Here is a 19,452-nt window from a genome sequence, read left to right on the forward strand (position 1 = left end):
TCTGTCATCCAATCTGCCTCAAAGGATCCTCAACACAACCAAAATCCAGTCACTTATCATCAGTTCTCCTTGTGTGCTCACTGTTGTAAATAAACACCGTTATTCATCTACTCACCTTGTTTGTCTGTCTGCTTCCACAACAGAAGACCGGACCTACTACAATCAACAGCATGAGCACTCACGATCCCATTCAGGAGTTGGTGGACTCGCTGAAGAGAGTCTTGTCACCATCTGCTCCACTTCCCGAAGCACCACCAGCACCGAGCACTTCTTCACCGTCCACCCACTCATCCAGTCCCATGGCTCGACCAGCGCCCTACTCTGGCGGGGCGGAGGAGTGCAATGGTTTTCTGTTACAATGTTCACTGGTATTTACCATGCAACCTGAGTTATATCCCACAGATCGGTCCAAAATTGCGTTCATCATCTCCCTTCTCTCTGGATCGGCTCTTCGGTGGGCAGAAACCATCTGGCAACAGTCTGGGCCGGTAACAAGCTCCATTCAAATGTTCACCAAATATTTTAAGGAGGTATTTGGTCGCGCAGATGCAGAAGTAGCAGCCGGAGAACAGTTATACCATCTCAAACAGGGAGCCATGTCCACTCAGGATTATGCGCTCCGATTCCGCACTCTGGCTGCTGCTAGTGGATGGAATGAGCGATCTCTCCTCACCACCTACCGGCTCGGATTGGAGCCCAGCCTCCGATTACAACTGGCAGCCCTCGACGATACCATGGGGTTGGAGAAATTCATTCAACATTCTCTCCGCTGTTCTGATCGTCTGAGGGTCTACCAGCATGATCTTCCGCCAGTACCCCAAGCACTCCTCCGTTCGCCAGAGCCAGCCGTCCCTCCAGAACCAGAACCAATGATCGTAGAATCTGGTAGACTCACGATCGCTGAGCGACAGAGGAGGCTGACCCGGGGTCTGTGTATGTACTGTGGAGCCGAAGGACATGTCAGACTGGACTGTCCCATTCGTCCAGCACGTCCCTTGGTGAGTGTGTTCAGTTCTCCCATTGAAAAAATGCATCCTCTCACCACCAATGTCCAGTTAACTACCCCTTCTGTATCTGTTTCAGTCACGGCCCTCATCGACTCCGGGTCAGCTGGAAATTTTATCTCATACGCCCTCTGTCGCCACCTCCAGCTTAACACCGAAGCCTCGACACACGTCTACCAGATTCAACCCATAACCAACAATATCCATTCCCAGGCACGTATCCATCGTAAATGTGAACCTATCAATCTCCAAGTGGGATTGCTCCACAAAGAGGAGATTCAATTTCTGGTTCTGGAGGGTGCATCTATGGATATCATCCTAGGGCGCCCGTGGCTGGTGAAGCACGATCCCATCCTCTCTTGGGGCACAGGAGAAATAAAGAGATGGGGTGAAGACTGCAGATCCAGTTGTTTTCCCGACCTACCCGTTCAACTTCAGAGACCCCTTACCGTCTACGTCACGTCTGTCGAAAGTCCAGTCGATAAACGATCCATCCAGATCCCGAAAATCTACTCCGCATACGAGGACGTATTTTGCCCCAAGAGAGCTTCCCAGCTACCTCCACATCGGCCATGGGACTGCGCAATAGACCTGCTTCCGGATGCTCCTATGCCCAAAGGTAGGATCTACCCGTTGTCCCTTCCGGAAACTAAGGCCATGGAGGAGTATATTCATGAGGCTCTGAGTCAGGGGTATATTCGTCAGTCCACGTCACCCGCGGCCTCAAGTTTCTTCTTCGTGGCCAAGAAGGATGGAGGGTTGCGGCCTTGTATAGACTATCGAGTCCTGAATCAAGGTACAATCAAATTCAGATATCCGCTTCCCCTCGTCCCTGCGGCCCTGGAACAACTCCGATCAGCAAAGATATTCACTAAGTTGGACCTCCGCAGCGCTTACAATCTGGTAAGAATACGCGAGGGGGACGAATGGAAGACGGCGTTTGTGACCCCTACAGGGCACTATGAGTACCTGGTCATGCCCTATGGTCTGGTCAACGCCCCCTCCGTATTCCAAAACTTCATCCATGAAGTCCTCCGGGAGTTCCTCCACCTCTCAGTCATAGTCTACATTGATGATATCTTGATTTACTCCCGGAGTGAGGCTGAACATCGCCACCACGTTGCGGAGGTCCTACAAACCCTCAGAGAGCACCAATTGTACCTCAAGGCAGAGAAATGCTCATTCCACTTACCCTCTGTTCAGTTCCTAGGGTACATCGACCAAAATGGGGTTCGCATGGACGAGGGGAAGGTCAAATCCGTTGTTTCCTGGCCAGAACCCACAACCATTAAAGAACTCCAACGATTTCTAGGATTTGCCAATTTCTATCGACGTTTCATCCACAACTACAGTCTCATCACCGCTCCGCTGACCAACCTACTCCGAAAACAACCCAAGAAACTCTCCTGGCCTCCCGAAGCCGCCGCAGCCTTCCACAATCTCAAACACTCCTTCACTCAAGCTCCACTCCTGACTCACCCTGATCCTGACCTACCTTTCGTGGTAGAAGTGGATGCGTCGACCACTGGAGTGGGAGCCATTCTGTCTCAATACCACAGTACACCAGCATTACTCCATCCATGCGCCTATTTCTCCAGGAAACTCAGCCCGGCGGAAAGGAACTATGACATCGGGAATCGAGAACTACTAGCGATCAAGCTCGCTCTAGAGGAATGGCGACACTGGCTGGAGGGAGCCAAACATCCATTCCAGGTGATTACTGACCATAAAAATCTACAGTACCTCAAAGAAGCCAAAAGACTCTGTCCTCGTCAGGCCCGGTGGTCTTTGTTCTTCTCCAGATTCCAATTCTCAATCTCTTACCGACCAGGATCAAAGAACGTCCGAGCAGACGCCCTTTCCAGAATTTATGATCAGCCGGAAATCATAGAAACACCAGCCAAGATCCTCCCAGAACAAATTTCTGTTTGTCCCATCACCTGGTCCGCTCCTACAGTCGTCGCCACTCCAGACTCGAGGATTCCGCCGGGCTGTCCCCCCAATCGACGCTTCATCCCTGAAAACCAACGTGTAGATCTTATTCATTCCAGCCATACATCTTTGGGCACAGGGCATCCCGGGGCCAACAACACCCTCTCGTTGCTTTCCCAACGCTTTTGGTGGCCGAACATGGCGAGGGATGTGAGGAGATACGTCCAAGGCTGTAGGGAATGCGCTATGTCAAAGAGTCCTCGCCATCTGCCTGCAGGTAAACTCCATCCCTTGCCCATCCCGAACCGCCCCTGGTCACACCTAGGAGTTGACTTCATGACAGATCTCCCATCATCCGAAGGTAATACTTGTATTTTAGTCATTTTGGATCGATTTTCTAAGTTCTGTCGTTTAATTCCGTTGAAGGGTCTGCCCACAGCCCTAGAGACCGCCGAAAACCTGTTCAACCATGTCTTTCGAAATTTTGGAGTACCAGAAGATATAGTCTCGGACCGAGGACCCCAATTCATCTCCAGACTATGGAAAGCCTTCTTCAGACTCCTAGGTGTGACCGTAAGCCTCTCGTCTGGCTACCACCCACAGACCAACGGCCAGACCGAGAGGAAAATTCAGGAAGTGGGGCGGTTCCTCAGGACCTTCTGTCACGGTCATCAAAACTCCTGGAGCCAGTTTCTGGGCTGGGCGGAATACGCCCAGAATTCACTGCGGCAACCTACCACCGGACTTACGCCATTCCAGTGCATCCTAGGATTTCAACCTCCACTCTTTCCCTGGGATGGCGAACCATCTGATGTCCCCGCAGTGGATTACTGGTTCCGGGAGAGTGAGAGGGTCTGGGACGACGCTCATCACCATCTCCAGAGGGCAGTACGCAGAGCAAAGGAGGTATCAGATAAAAGGAGGAGTCCAGGTCCCATCTATACTCCAGGGCAGAAAGTCTGGCTCTCCACCCGAGATATCCGTTTGCGACTGCCCTCCCGAAAACTAAGTCCCAGATTTGTTGGTCCCTTCACCATCCTGGAACAGGTCAACCCCGTCACGTTTAAGTTACAGTTACCACCACAATACAGAATCCACCCCACATTCCACGTGTCACTCCTCAAACCCTTTCACGACCCTCTGATTCCCTCCACAGAGCCTGGCCATGAAGAGGAACCTCCTCCCCCACTGATGTTGGAAGAAGGGTCCATCTACAAGGTCAAGGACATCCTGCGGTCCCGACGTCGTGGTGGTCATCTGGAGTACCTTGTCGACTGGGAGGGATATGGTCCAGAGGAAAGGTCTTGGGTCCCCAGATCAGATATATTGGATCCCGCACTTATGGAGGAGTTCCACTCCAATCACCCTGAGTTCCCAGCACCTCGTGGACGTGGTAGACCACCACGGCGTCGGAGGTTTAGGCCCTCAGGAGCGGGCCCTGGGGAGGGGGGTAATGTCACGGATTGGCCAGGCTCTTCCACCAGCATCACGCAACGATCACCTTCACCTGAGTATTAACCACGCACAGCTGCACCCAATCACTCAGACACACTATATAAGCACACACCTTCACTTCACTCATTGTCCGGTCTCGTTCCTACGAAGCGGACTCTGAGTGAACACCTCCTGGTAATCACTAACCCTCGATCTCAGAAATATTGTACTTACCTACTCTCTGTTTCTCCTAGTCTGTCCAGTGTTCCCGGTATCCTGTCTGCCTTGTGTTTATCGTCAGTCTGTCTTCCCCTCAAGCCCTCTGGTGTGTGCATTCGGTCTCCCTCGGTGTCTGTCATCCAATCTGCCTCAAAGGATCCTCAACACAACCAAAATCCAGTCACTTATCATCAGTTCTCCTTGTGTGCTCACTGTTGTAAATAAACACCGTTAGTCATCTACTCACCTTGTTTGTCCGTCTGCTTCCACAACAACACCTTTGTGAATGTTTTATTTTATGTGTACAGACTTTAATGTACTTTTGAATTATTTTATTGTATTCAAAGCAGCACTCAGACGCAAAAACGTGGCATGAGAGCGATGCATGTGTTGGATAATTTTTGCGTGCGTGATCAATTCCTCATCCTTTGCATAAAGTTTTCAATCAAAAGACAGCTAATTTAATTACTTTTGATGTTCTCAAATATTTGTTAAATGAATGTTATTTAAAAAAAAGGTATATATAGCTATTAAAACCATAAAACAGAATAAAGTGCATGGTCTAAAAATAAAGGAAATTAGTTATCTGTTTCATTATTTAATGCATAAAACAGGCTATTCTTTTTATAAATTGAGTTTAATTGATCTGAAACTTTTAATTACATTTTCGTTTCTTGTAAATTATAAAAGGAGCATCATATTGATGAAAACGAACCTGAGCCTGCGTGAACAGGGCCACAATGACTTTTTTTTTACATTGAAACAATTGGATACACTGTCTTCTGTCTACATGACTGGCAAATGCGTCAGAAAAACTGCTCAATCTCCGCAAATATTTTATTAACTTATAAAACAAACGTTGTCTGGTTAAGTGATGTTAGTAATGCAAAGAAAAATGTGAAGTAGAATTCTCCTGAGCTTATTAACCCACTGATGACGCCACTTTGTGATGGCTTTTAAGGTGGTTAATAAAGTTTGTTGTGTTACCTTGGGAAGTTTGTACTGACAACATTGCATTCCTCGAAAAAACACTTGCAATCTAGACACAGTAACCTCATGCTTGAGATGCGGTACAATCCGTAAACTCCACCCATTAAAATAACGGCTTGGTCTTTATACTGTAAAATCGTGACGATATTTATTTATTGATCGTGGGCCACAAATATTGTTATCATGATAATAATATGATTAATCGTGCAGCCCTAATCTAAATCTAACTATATATAAAATAAACACAAATATATATATATATATATATATATATATATATATATATATATATATATATATATATACATATATATATATATATATATATATATATATATTAAACAGATATTAATATTGATGTAAAATGTTAAAATATAGAATATAAAATAGGAATGACCTACAACAGGACGTGTGCTAATATGAAAAATCTGAATTTACTGATGGCCTTATTTAAGTAATGTATAAAAGTTTTTTGAAATGCTCAGTCATAGTTAGCTATAATTTTTATAACAGAGTACCTAGTACACGTTTTCTGCTATGGAAGAAATAAAGTTAAGCAGATCTGAAACGTAATTATTATATAACTAAATTTAACAGAATTAAGAATATATGACAAGCATAAATGTATGCAAACTTTACATTAAAAAAGAAAATAAATTATGGTTGTTTCTTCTTTATCTCTTCCTAAGTAAAGCTGCATGCTTATGAAAAAAGCAGCTCTTTTAGTTGTCATAGGCAGTAACATTGTCATGACTCCTGTAGTCATGCCATACAATCTCAATTGCTTTCTTGCGTTCATGCCAAATGTCCCTTGGTAAGACTTTACTAATGAGGACACAGTTGGGAAGTTGAAATTCCCAGGGAACACATGTACACAGTACCAGATAAAAAATCTGTACAGATAGACCGACACACACTCCAGCGATCTATAAAAACACACCAATGTTTTTACACATATAGTCATGAACATATGGTTTCAACTCATTCTCTCTCCCACTGTGCATACATTACAGTGATGGTAATTAAAGTCACTGACTGCTGTCAGGTTTCTTAGTAACTGTAGAATGTTTGTCATCAGGCTTGACACTTACTGGCCTTTAGGCTTTGTTTGTTTGTTCACCAGTGACACAGAAAACACTTATTGAGGTATTTAGCAAAGCTCTGAAGTATTGATTTTGAAAGGCCAACATGCAATTAAAGTGGATTTCATTTGTTTTTATTTCTCAATATATACTATCAGTGTTAGATGATCATGCTGCTTCATTTTTCTTTGCCGAATTGTTTTATAGTAAGTAGGGATGCAATGATTATAGATTTTGGTTCTACGATTACTATCTGGGGAATAATCATGGTTTCATGGTTATCACGATTTTTATGCAATTTTTATTAATTTCAAAACACTACTAGTTTAGAAAATGATGTGAAAACTTAAGTTTTAAAGTGTTATTTATTGCTGCTCAGTAATCAATTTATACAGCCCAAAATAATAATAAAAAACAAACAATAGTCCATTTCTCTTTGGACTTAAAAATAAAAGAAATAAATGAATGAAAACTGTTTTGCTTTTAAACATAAGTAATAATTTTTTTTTATATAATTATTTTTAGGGCTTTTCACTCTTATTAGATAGGACAGTAGAGAGTATTGACAGGAAAGCATGGGGAGCAGAGAGAGTGAAAGGATCGGCATAGGACCGCGAGGCGGGAATCGAACTCGGGTCGCTGCGAGCACCGGAGTGCATGTGTCGACGTCAATTTTACACTGAAAATAAATGACAGAACAATGAATAAATAAATAAATTAAAATAAGAATAAATAAAAAAAATACTATTTGTCTCTTGTAAATTTAAGCTACACATTAGCTACGTATTTCCCGTATAAAAGAAAACAAATGTAGTCAAAGGCTGCTGAACCTCTGTCTGAAAGGCACTTTTGATTAACTATATTACAACATTTGGTAATTTCGTTTTTTGTTTTTTTTGTTGAGTAGAAATGTGTATATTCCATATAAAATATGAAGCTGGTCGGTCAGTTCTTTAAACTAGTGCACAGTTGGCATAATTTTGTTTAGTTGCAGCAGTTTTGTTCTGTGCAGAAACGTGGTGTTGAGAAGCTTTTACCATTATAAAACCATGACGAATTAATAGTTGCAACCCTAACAGTAGCCTAAGTCATTTGTTAAAGACAAATTCTTTAAAAACATGGACATTATTTTGTTGCTCTCAGACATCAAGTGGGTCTGGGATGGATTTTATTAGCAAATAAAAGCAAATATTCTATATTTATTGGCAGATGTTTTGTGTCTAATATTACGAGACATCTAGTTTAAACTTCTCGTTAATTGAATCCTATTAAATGAAAATGCAAACTTACATGTCACACATTACATGGATTTCGAGGATCAAAACATAATAGTGTTATAAAGTTTATAACAATGACAGTCATACAGTGACACATTTTACATTGATTTACTGGGAAAAAAAACCCAATGTCATATGGGCTATATACCAAAAATGCAGTCTTAAGAAAAAAATGCTTTAAATTTGTTATAACTCCCATTTCTGCTACCTTTTGTATTCCCAGTGTGGTTTGTAAAAATGCTAACCAATTTTTGTGAATACAGTAGTAATTCACAAAAGCTTTTATTGGTAACATGGCCTACAGTATCTATAATTTTGCCAATAGTTTTTACTTGGATTTTCTTATCCAGGTCTCATCCTATGTTGTATTTTGTCTTTGAATATTCTGTTTCATTTGACAATCCATCTCTTTACATAGTCAAATGGGTTGCAAATGCAGTTTCATGTTGCATTCAATGCCTTACTTAAAAGAACAATTTATTATCTCTTTATTCGTCAACAATAATATTTCAGGATTACACGAATTACTAAAAAATGCATAAAAAACAAATAAGCAAACAAACAAATATATAATAATTATATTAACTTAAATGAAACTTTGAAGCTCTTACAAGCTCTGAAGGAATCCATGTGGTTCTGTATTGGCACTGGTTGATTCTTTTTCATCATTTGCATTTTTTTTAACGCATAGTTTTTAATCTAATCTATACATGCAAAATATTTGGCCTCTGTCTCTGTCACACTATTTAGTCTCTAATGTGTTTTTTTTTCTTTCCAGCATACCTCATTTCCCTGAACTTATGGTGTATTTATGATAATATTTTTGATAAATTATTGTCATCTTAGCTCTAGATTAGAAGCTTTTTACTGTTTTTGAATATTTTCTAGAATAAGACACCTGTATCTTGCTTTGTTAAATCTCTCTGCAGGTTCTCTGGAGTTCCTCCATCAAATCTTGGCAACAATACTAAACTAGTGGACTGGATGCCACAGAACGACTTGCTGGGTAAATAGTCATTCTTTCGCTTTCACAGATCGATAGTATTTTTATTCCAATTAAGTTTTACTGGAATATCTAACCAATTCATTCGTGTTCAATATAAAGGTCAGGAGAGGGTTTTCTGCAATGTCATTAATATTAGTAATTTATTATATACAAATGAATACTTCGATACACAGAGCGCTGGGGCTGGCATTGCACCAATGCAAAACAAAAATTACATTCAGAAGGTTCGCAACCACACTGGATTTTCCTTGACTTCAGTATTTATACACAACTGATATTAAAAGGTGTAATTCGTCACTTGTCAATCATTCTGCAGTCCTCCGGTGGCCGCACCCAAACATACTTCCTCTTTACTACAAATTATCTTAACATTAAAAACATAAGACTTCTCAACTGCAAATATTCTGGGTTCAGTTTCAGCACATCTTTGCTTCAACCGGAAAGCTACTGTAAGTGATAAGTTAAATTATTTTCAGATATCGATGTCGCTCAATCTTTCCAGTAAACTGTATTTACTTCTGCATAAATGCGTCATTATTATGCAAAGTGTATCACACTCAGAGAAGAAGTTTAGTTAATATATCACCAAAACAATACAAATGTTTAATGAAAAGAAAAAGAGATAAGTATAATTAAAAAAAAAATCTTTTTTCATAACAGTTTATTATAGTCAACTAAAACCAAAAAATGAATACCAATATTTAAAATGAAATAAAGTTGCACTGAAATTAAATATATTTTTAAAATATTTTATTTTAGTTAATTCATTCATTTTCTTTTTACACAGCGGTTGCCCTTCCAGCCGCAACCCCTCTCTGGGAAACATTCACACACACACTCATTCATTCACACTCATACACTACGAACAATTTAGCCTACCCAATTCACCTGTACCACATGTCTTTGGACTGTGGGGGAAACCAGAGCACCCAGAGGAAACCCACATGAACGCAGGGAGAACATGCAAACTCCACACAGAAACGCCAACTGACCCAGCAGAGGCTCGAACCAGCGACCTTCTTGCTGTGAGGCGACAACACTACCTACTGTGCCACTGCGTCACCTATTCAAGTTAAATGTAAAGAAAATAGTTAATAGTTTTCATTTTATATAACAATTAAGAAATGTTTCCAGGGCATCACATGATATCTGGAGGATCACGTGTTTGTGGGAATACAGGATTTTGATTTAAAAACATATAGCCTTGGGGAATTATTATAAAAATCTTACTGACTCCCAGCTTTTAATAAAGGTTTTATCTTAAAGGTAAAAACATGAATACTAATAAACACATATACTTTTATGTCATGCAGTTTTGCTTAAGTAAATTATTTATTGAAAAACTGATGAAGAAAAAATTTTTTTTGCTGTGTGTGTGAGGGAGAGAGAGTTCGTCCTCCTTTCTGCATCTCTTAGGATAATGTCTCTGTTGTATCAGAGGACACAAAGCCTGTGTGTGTGTTTGTTTGTGTGAATGAGTTTCTTTCTCATTGTGCACCATGGGCTTGAGGTCACAGAGGACCTCTCTGTTCTTTAACTGTCTTTCTGCTGTCCGACATACTTCCTGTCCTCTGATGACCCGGTTGATGTTTTTTGTGCTTTTGGTCTTCGGTTCGTTTGGTCTGAACATCTGTTCATCCAACCAGTGAAAATGATACAAAAAAAAAAGATACACAAAGTCAGAAACAAGGGATGGAAGTCATTTTTTTCAGTCAGGCTTTTGAACGCAAAAAAACCCACTTGTCTGTACTGAACCTAAGATCAGTAGTGACTGATGCTCAATACTGTCACAATAAACAACAGCAGTTTAGCTTGAGATTGAAATGCACTTAGGCAAAATGCAGTTTTATGCATAAAATGAAACGATCCTCTTTCATGTCGATGCCATTAAGGTAGTAATGCACATTTCACCCTGTGTGTGAGAAACCTTGGACAAATTTACAAAAAAGTATGCAAATGTCCCTTTTTATTTTCCTGTGCATCTTTAAATGAATGTTTGAAGATAAATGAGTGTACTTGATTAACTGAAGTACAAGTATTAACTCTAAAAGGTCAATAAACTTTTTACTGTTTGTCGTGACTCATTCAGAAGAAGAGGTGTTTTTGTGGACTGGGGGAATGAGTATAAAGGCCAACAGTAGTTCATGTTTAGCAACTGAATAAAGAACCTACTATTAGATAAGCTTTGCTGACTGATTTGTGTCAAAAATATGTCAAACAGAAACAGTTAAAAAAACCATTTGCAGCACGAGGATAAAGAACGAGCGTCCACCATTTGGCCTCTTTACTTTCTCTTTATTTTACTTTTACTCTTTACTTTACTCCTTCACTTTTGTGGATAAGGAAACAGTGTTGTACGCACTCCCCTAAAGACATCCATTAGCCTACATATTTAATTTAGTTTGTTAAGCGCAAAAATTTGTTTCAAAACTATTCCTAAATTCAGTATTAATTTCCAGCAAATGAATAAATTAACAATAATAATGAAGTATGGTAAAAAAACTGAGTTACATCCAAACACACATCCTGTTCTTATGCCTCATATGGTGATGCATACATCTCCAAAACCTGACAGGAGTAAAAATCCAAACTTGTTTTTTATTAAAACAAATATAAACATGCATATAATAAATAATACTAATAATAATAACAACATCATACAAATGCAAATTGTCATGAATAAACTGAAAAAAGCCCCCTGAGATGAGGCATGGAAGTAGTGGTTTTTATATTTATGTATAAAATAATAATTTTCGTAAAACTTTAATCCTTTTTTTTTTTTTTCATCTGTAAAGATATTTGTGTATTGCTGTACATCCTGTGTGTATTAAGCAATGTGTATGCATTTTGGACCTGCATAGGTGCATAACTAACACGCTCTGCGCTGGAATTTAGACCAGCTTTCAGTTGGTCTATTACAGTTCTTCAAAAATATTTCAGTTCTAACAATGCGCCTGGTGCAAAACGAGGTGCAAATAGCAACAAATCGCACCATTCATGTCTTGCACCTTTAAAAAAAGGCGAAAAACTTTTATAAAGATATCTTCGAAGAACGGCATGTGCAGGGTGAAAAGCCATGGTCTGAGTACTGAGCCCTGCATCGTCATTTACAGCTGAGCATAACAGATGTAATAATAAACATTACATCTAACTAAACTTAAATAATTTTACTGTTTCAACATTTTTATCCTAAAGGTTTATGTTAAATTAAAATAAATAAATAAATAAATAAATATAGTTCTTTATATTATTTAGTTTTGCTTCTTGATTAAATGATGCCAAATTAAATCTTTGATAGCTGTTTCAATGGAAGACGTATTATTTTTATTTGTTTAATTTTGCAATGTTTGTGAGGGAGAGAGAGCTCATTCTTCTCACTGCTAGTTTTTCATCTCTTAGGATTATATGTCTGTGATAAAGCATTCTGTGAGTTTTGTTAATCAGTTTGTTTGATCATGGCTAAAGGAAATAAAGAGCTAGTACTCAGTAATGAACTTTTGATGAACTTGTAATGAACAGTCTAATACCTTTACTGTTAAAGTATAAATTGATAACAGCAAGATAAATGCAATCCCATTATGGCCAACATACTGTAATTTTCAAGCCCAGCCAAGGGAAAATTGTGGTCAGTATCAAATGCATCACCGAGGTCCAATAAAACTTATAGACAATAGCAACCATGATTGCTTAATAAGTCATTTGTAACTTTAAGTAAAAACCAAAGCAAATATATGTCAACAATAAAAATGTACTTGAATACCATGTCATCTGCATGTTACCATGGTAAAGAGGAACTTTTATGTTTATTATAAATGTGGCATTTATTGTTTGTAGAATTTTGTAATCTATGTGTGCAAAAATCGTAGATAGAAGATGAAATGGAATGGAATGAAAAGGAGCCGAGTTAATCCTGCTGTTTCCACAATCTCACTCAAAATACAGCAGTTAAACACTAGTTACTATGTAGAATATGGGGTAAATGTTCAGGGATTCATTGTATTAATGACAAATTGTCTGTTTTTCAATAGTTATTATTTTTCCTCTCACAATGTCTCTATTGTTCACCCACAGGTCAAACAAACACAAGGGCCTTCTTGAGTCATGGTGGCTTGAACAGCATCTATGAGGCCATGTATCACGGTGTGCCTGTGGTTGGTGTACCGCTGTTTGGAGATCACTATGACACCATGACACGAGTTCAGGCTAAAGGCATGGGCATAATGCTTGAGTGGAAGAGGATGAGCGAGGAAGACCTTTACACTGCCATGGTGAATGTCATAACAGACAAAAGGTAAATCAAATTGCATGTGTAAAATAAATTCACCGTTTCCTCATACAGACACACACACTAGCTGCAGCTATTGTAAAATGCCTGTTACAAAACAGGTAATAAAAATCCAAAGCCACAGTCACACACATGCACAGAGCCAGGTTAATATTTAATGACTGTGGAATTGGGGTTACTCAGGTTTAATTATAAACAGACCTGTTGAAGACCCCACAATGGTGTCAATATTTGTAGATCCATGGTGTTTTAACAAATCCAAGGGAGCAAAAGGGACACATTAGCTAAAAACCGGCTTTAGAGACAGGTTTTTTTTAGTTGTATTACAGTAAGCTCAAAATTAAAGTCATTTTTTATTAACTCATATTGTTATATGTCATATTGGTTCAGATGTATTGACCATTTTCTGTTCCCTTCACTGTAAACCAGTGAAGTGTTTTTAAATGTATACAGTACAATTAGGTGGCTTTATCTTCCGCTCAGTTTGACCACCACAGTTTGACCACAACATTAAACGAAATCAAATTATTAAAAAATGACAAATAATGCAAATTAAGTAAGCAATGTCAAATAATAAAATATCAAGAGATCATATAGTGTAACAGTTTAAAATACAGCGTAACAGTGTAATATATTTATGTAAAATGTAACAACATTCTTATGACCTGAACTTATTCAACTATCTACCAAAAGTTTGGGGTCAGTAGGATTTTTAAATAAGCTTCTCCTGCTCCCCAAGGCTGCATTTATTTTATCAAAAATTGGGAAATGTTATTGCACTGTAAAATAACTGTTCAAAAGTCATTTATAATTTAATTCAATCATTTATTCCAGTGATTTTAAAGGTGAGTTTTCAGCTTCATTACTCCAGTCTTCAGATTCACATTATCCTTCTGAAATCACTCTAAAATCAATTAATTAATTTAATTATTATTATATATATTTTTATTATAAATGGTAATAGTAATAAAAGCAATAATGACTGGAGTAATAATTCCATTTGAAACTACATACAAGAAAGCAGTTATATAAAATTTGAATAAATATTTAACAATTTATTTACATTTACGAAAATCCACCTTGATAAACAAAATAATTTTCATTAAAAAAACCTGAAAAAAAACTGACCCCAAACTTTATTAGTGTATATGTAATGAATATTAGGTGGTAAAACTAAATACTATTATGCTTTAAATTATTCAAGACAAAAAAAAAATGGTCCAGTGGTTTGGAAGATAGGGATGAAATATAATGATTTAAATATTTTAGGCTTGCACTGTGATTTTTAGATAGATCTAAATAAAAAAAGATTTTATGAATCAACAAATGACTGTTGTTCTAAATATGCCTGACAAGAATTTTGGTATATAAACTATTGTTACTCTGAATGACAATTGACTGACACTGAATTTAGTTGGTGTTCTGTAAATCCTAGAAAGATGAAGCTGCATTACTCGTCTATTTGTTTAGATGCTTGAAAACCAATTTTGTATTGTACCATAAGAAAACAGGTGTTTAGAATGAAAGACTATCATACACTGCCACCTTGTGGCACTTTTTCAAGATCAACATCCTGATGATGCGTTTGTGCTGCCTTAGACATTCTGAAAACCAACCTCTCCATCTCTTTGTTTTAAGGTATCGTGAGCGAGCACAGTTGCTGTCTCAGATTCATAAAGATCAGCCTGGTCATCCAGTAAGTCGGGCGGTTTACTGGATTAGCTACATTCTCCGCCACCGTGGCGCAGAACACCTCCGCTCTGCAGTCTATGAGATCCCTACCTACCAGTACTTTTTATTGGATGTCGCCATGGTGATAGGAGTGTGCCTGCTTCTTACTGGCTATTGCCTATACCGAATAGTCAAGTGCATCCAATCTCGACTGGGGCGTGGTTCATCTCCAGGGGAGAAGGTGAATGGACACTGTCATAATGGAATTCCTAATGGCAAGCACAAAAGAAATGGCCACGTTAAAAGTATGGAAAAGAAACTAAAGTAGAACACATTTACGCTTCACTAAAGAGAGGAATTAACTACTCTTCACTCAGTGCAGGGCCTATACAGGAAATAAATATATGGGTCAATAACGAAACAAACCAACCATTATAAAAACAAACTGTAAGTGGCAAGCCAAAGTATGGACGAATGGAAGAAAAGCAGAAAACAAAAAAGGGAAACTCCTGAGGAAGTTTTTTTTCCCTGTTGAACGGAGCTAATGTTCAGTTGTGGTACTGAAGTTTATCCTTGTGGAAAAAGCAACGGATTTGAAGTTTAGCAATTAGTGTTTTAACAAAAAGCTGTAATGCTACGGGGCATCATGTTTCACTGCATCCGAATACAACAAAGATCTATTTATATCAAATTAATGCTTTTTTTTTTTTGCACACAGAGCACTGTTGAGTGTTGTGCACTTAATATAATTTATGTTCTGTATTTATATCTCACGCACTCCGTCCCAACTTTGTTTTCATAACTTTAGCAATAACAACAATTGGACAAGCAAGCAAATTTGCTAGTGTTTATATTGTCGGCCTTACTTTACTCTTTCACTCTATCTAGCATGTTTTGATAGCCTAATTCATAGCCTCATTTCTTATAGACAAAAATCTGCACTAGCTAATATAGCTAGTTCTGCTATCTATGCTAGAACTTTTGATGGGGATATCTAAACTTGAAATCTTGCTTACATTTACAACAAAATCTGGGATGCTAGGAACCATTATACTGGAATGCTAACTTTCTTAGAGCATCTTTGCCTCTTTCCCTGTTTGTTTTGTTGTTCTCAGCTTGCATCATTCAATGAATAGCGCAGTAGTTTCCCTAAAGAAGTGTGCAGGTCAGGTGGAACATCCCTCACACAGTCCTTCTGTTGGCAGATATGGGTTAAAATGAGCAAAATTAAGTCATTTTACTCATTTTATATTTTTGTTGCTTCATGGCTGTTTAGATTTTGAAGTTGCAGTCTTCAGTTCAACTTTACTAGATTTCTTTCATTAACCAAATCAGGAGGAACTTAGGAGGAACTTTTTTAATGAGGGTATACAGTAGTTTTTTATGTGTGAGTGCCTGTGTCTCTTAAAATGTCCCAAACAAACTACTTTTTTATTAGAATGTATCAGATGAGTGTTGTTAAAAATACTGAAATACTGTTTTCTGACATCGTCCCACAAATCTAGAATGACCTAAAGGATTTTGGTCCTCTACTTTTAATCTTCAGCCATTTTGACCACAGAAAATTGCATGAAAAGCAATATTTTGGTAACATTTCAGTCTAACATTTAGTTGTTAGCTTTTCACCAGATGGTTTAAAATGGCCAAAAAAATTGCCAGTAAACCATCCTGCAGTTCACATGCTGGTTTTACAACTCAGTGTCAGACTGAACTGTTTCCAGTTATGGTCTCAGGCTGAAAATGTATGATTGTTTTAAATGCACCACAATGTCTGAAATACACTTGACTCATCAAAATACAAAGTGGTATGTTATGGAGATGTTTTTTTGAATGACAGCATGTTTCGTTAGGGCTTATTTTATTTAAAAGATTTGAAACTGTGTACATATTTAGGCCAGTAGGCATAATTATTTGCATTATGTAGAGATTAAAGGCTTATCCGTTTTTGAAAGTGTGTAACAGAGTGGTGCAGGCATAATTCAGAAGAAAATTAGCTGTTGGTACCTTTGAGATTTTTCTGTAGGGTTTTATAAGGCAATTTTCTATTTATGAATTAAATAAAGTCTATGGTCAACATAACTTAACAATATTTGAACATTTTGTTCTATCAAAGAAAGGCTTACTAGTAAAAATACATTTTATAAAATACACATAAAAACATTCAATTCAATTTATGCTTGTGTCTATAGCGCTTTTACAATGTAGATTGTGTGAAAGCAGCTTAACATAGAAGTTCTAGTAAATCAAAAATGGTTTTCAGAGTTGAAGTTTAGTTTAGTTCAGTTCAGTGTGGTTTAATTTTCAACGCTAAAAGTCCAAACACTGAAGAGCAAATCTATCAATGCGCAGCTCCACAAGTTCCAAACCAAGCAAGCCAGTGGCGACAGGGGCGAGGAACAAAACTTAACCAATTAGATTAGATTAGATTAGATTCAATTTATTGTCATCACACATGTACAAGTACAAGGCAACAAAATGCAGGTAAATGGAACCCCCCGACCGTGCACAGACATCACAACTCCAGGGAAGACAGGTCACAGGAGGTGGAACAGGAAATAAAATACAATCAGGAGAGAGAGGCAAAAAAAAACTCCCTCTCACCGTGCTCTTAAGTTAGAGCAATGTGAGATCAGGGAGAAGAAAAAGCCCCAGCAATCTAGCACAAAAACACACCGACGAGACATAACTGACAAAAGTGAAGGAAAAAATCCTCAAGAGGGCTGTGCGATTAATGGAAATCGACTCTCAATCGCAATTTGAAATATTGCGATTAGCTAATTGCAAGAGGCTGCGATATGAAATATATACATGAATTATTTAATTTCCCCTGCCCAGTGGAAATGCGTAACTGACGTCTGTGTGTGACAGTCTTACTAGCCAATTAAGTGAGCACACTTTCGTTCTGCTCAAACAGAATTGTGCAACGGAACTATGCGGAATGCCCACAATAAAAAAACAAACATGATAGCGCGGACAAGTGGGATAATGGCGTCTGCTCCGTCAGAAGCATTAATAGAAAAATTAAGAAAAATAGCATTGGTAATATGGGAATATTTTGGTTTCAAAGTCACAGACACCGAACAAAAACAAAACAAAACAAAACAAAACAGAATTAATGTCACAGAATTAATGCCACGGCTTACAGATTATTGAGCTGTAGCTTGACTACAAAATTGAATCGCAAGTCAAATCGCAATTGCAATATGTAAAAAAAAAAAATCACAATTAGATATTTTCCCCAAATTGCACAGCCCTACTCGACAGAAACCAGGCTCAATTGCATCATAAATCATGTTTTTCTTTATTTTACTCATAAATTAAAACAAAACATGGGAATACCCAATAGGAAAACCTCAAAATAACAATGGCAAATAATTCTTTCAGATTTTAACTGCAGCACTCTGTACATCATGAAGAGCTACATAGTTTTTTTCAAAACCACCCTGAGAAGACTAATAATCAAACTCAAAATAACCTAAATGAAAATTCTCATTAAATGAATCAAGATAAGTCAAAAAACAAAACAAACGACTGGTTTTACCATGAGCTTTAAGCATTTCTTCAGCCAAGCACTATTTTAGACTGTCCATACTTGAAAATAAACTGGCTGCAATATGGCTGCAAATGCATCAGAGCTATGACTGGTGAAGCAGTGACACACACTCACACACTTTAAACATTATCGCTGTTTTCTAGTAGTTGTTTTTTTTCTGTATGATTTTCAGTATTAATAATATTAGATGGTTAACAACAGAGGAAAAAGCTGCAGATGGGCTCTTACCTTAATGGCTGTGTCTGTTTGTGTGAGTAGTAAATGACTGTAATTTCTGTATGCGTGTACATTTGAATGAGTTTGCTTGAGCCTACTTGTGTCCAGCTTTCAATTTATATACTGATCATTTAAAACCATTGCTCCAGTTCACTTACAGTACATCAGTAAGTTTCTTTGTAACTCATAGATTCCCGTTTCCCGATCAATCCTTTTTAGAATAGTTGTTAAAAGCTGCTTGCAAGAGTTCAGTCTTTATTTTTTTTTTATGTTTTATTTTTTTCATAATTTCATGTGTGTCTGTGTTTTCATGTACATAAAAAGACAAACAAAACAACTAATGCTGAATAAACATTAAACATTTTGTTTGCTTACTCGTGTTGTCTGATGATTCCCTCTTGATTTTTTATTTTTTTTTGGATGAAAAAGATGTTGCCCCCCTCTTTAACACAAAGGAACAAGGAAATGCAGGGCTGGTCTGAAAGTCACAAAGGCACATGAGTAGCGTCTCACTTCTGTTCTCAAGTTACACTGTCCCGAAGTGGTTTGTCTCGGTTTTTCCCATGACCTCATTGATAGTTGTTTCGTAAAGATAACCCTTACTCTGCAAAACCATTATTATTTCATCTGCATTTGGTCCTTTCAGGTTCATACAATTTGCAGAATCACATGTTAAAATGATTAAAGGAATAGTTTACCAAAATAATTAGGTTTTAAAGAGCTCTTTCTTATGCTGAACACAAAAGAAGATATTCTGAAGAATGTTAACAGAAATGCATTATC

General features: G+C 38.0%; 1 protein-coding gene across 1 annotated transcript in view; it reads left to right on the plus strand.

The window, feature by feature from the left end:
- The window catches only part of ugt8 (UDP glycosyltransferase 8), a 42,364-nt gene extending 23,321 nt beyond the window's left edge, over positions 1 to 19,043 (plus strand). Inside the window, exons 4-6 of the mRNA XM_056460380.1 lie at positions 8,868 to 8,944; positions 13,016 to 13,235; positions 14,868 to 19,043. Of these exons, the coding sequence (XP_056316355.1) occupies positions 8,868 to 8,944; positions 13,016 to 13,235; positions 14,868 to 15,228 (658 nt within the window). The 3' untranslated portion in view covers positions 15,229 to 19,043. The remainder of the gene's footprint in view (positions 1 to 8,867; positions 8,945 to 13,015; positions 13,236 to 14,867) is intronic.
- The last annotated feature ends 409 nt before the right edge of the window (positions 19,044 to 19,452 follow it).

Source organism: Danio aesculapii, chromosome 1, assembly GCF_903798145.1.
Source record: "Danio aesculapii chromosome 1, fDanAes4.1, whole genome shotgun sequence".
NCBI lineage: Eukaryota > Metazoa > Chordata > Actinopteri > Cypriniformes > Danionidae > Danio > Danio aesculapii.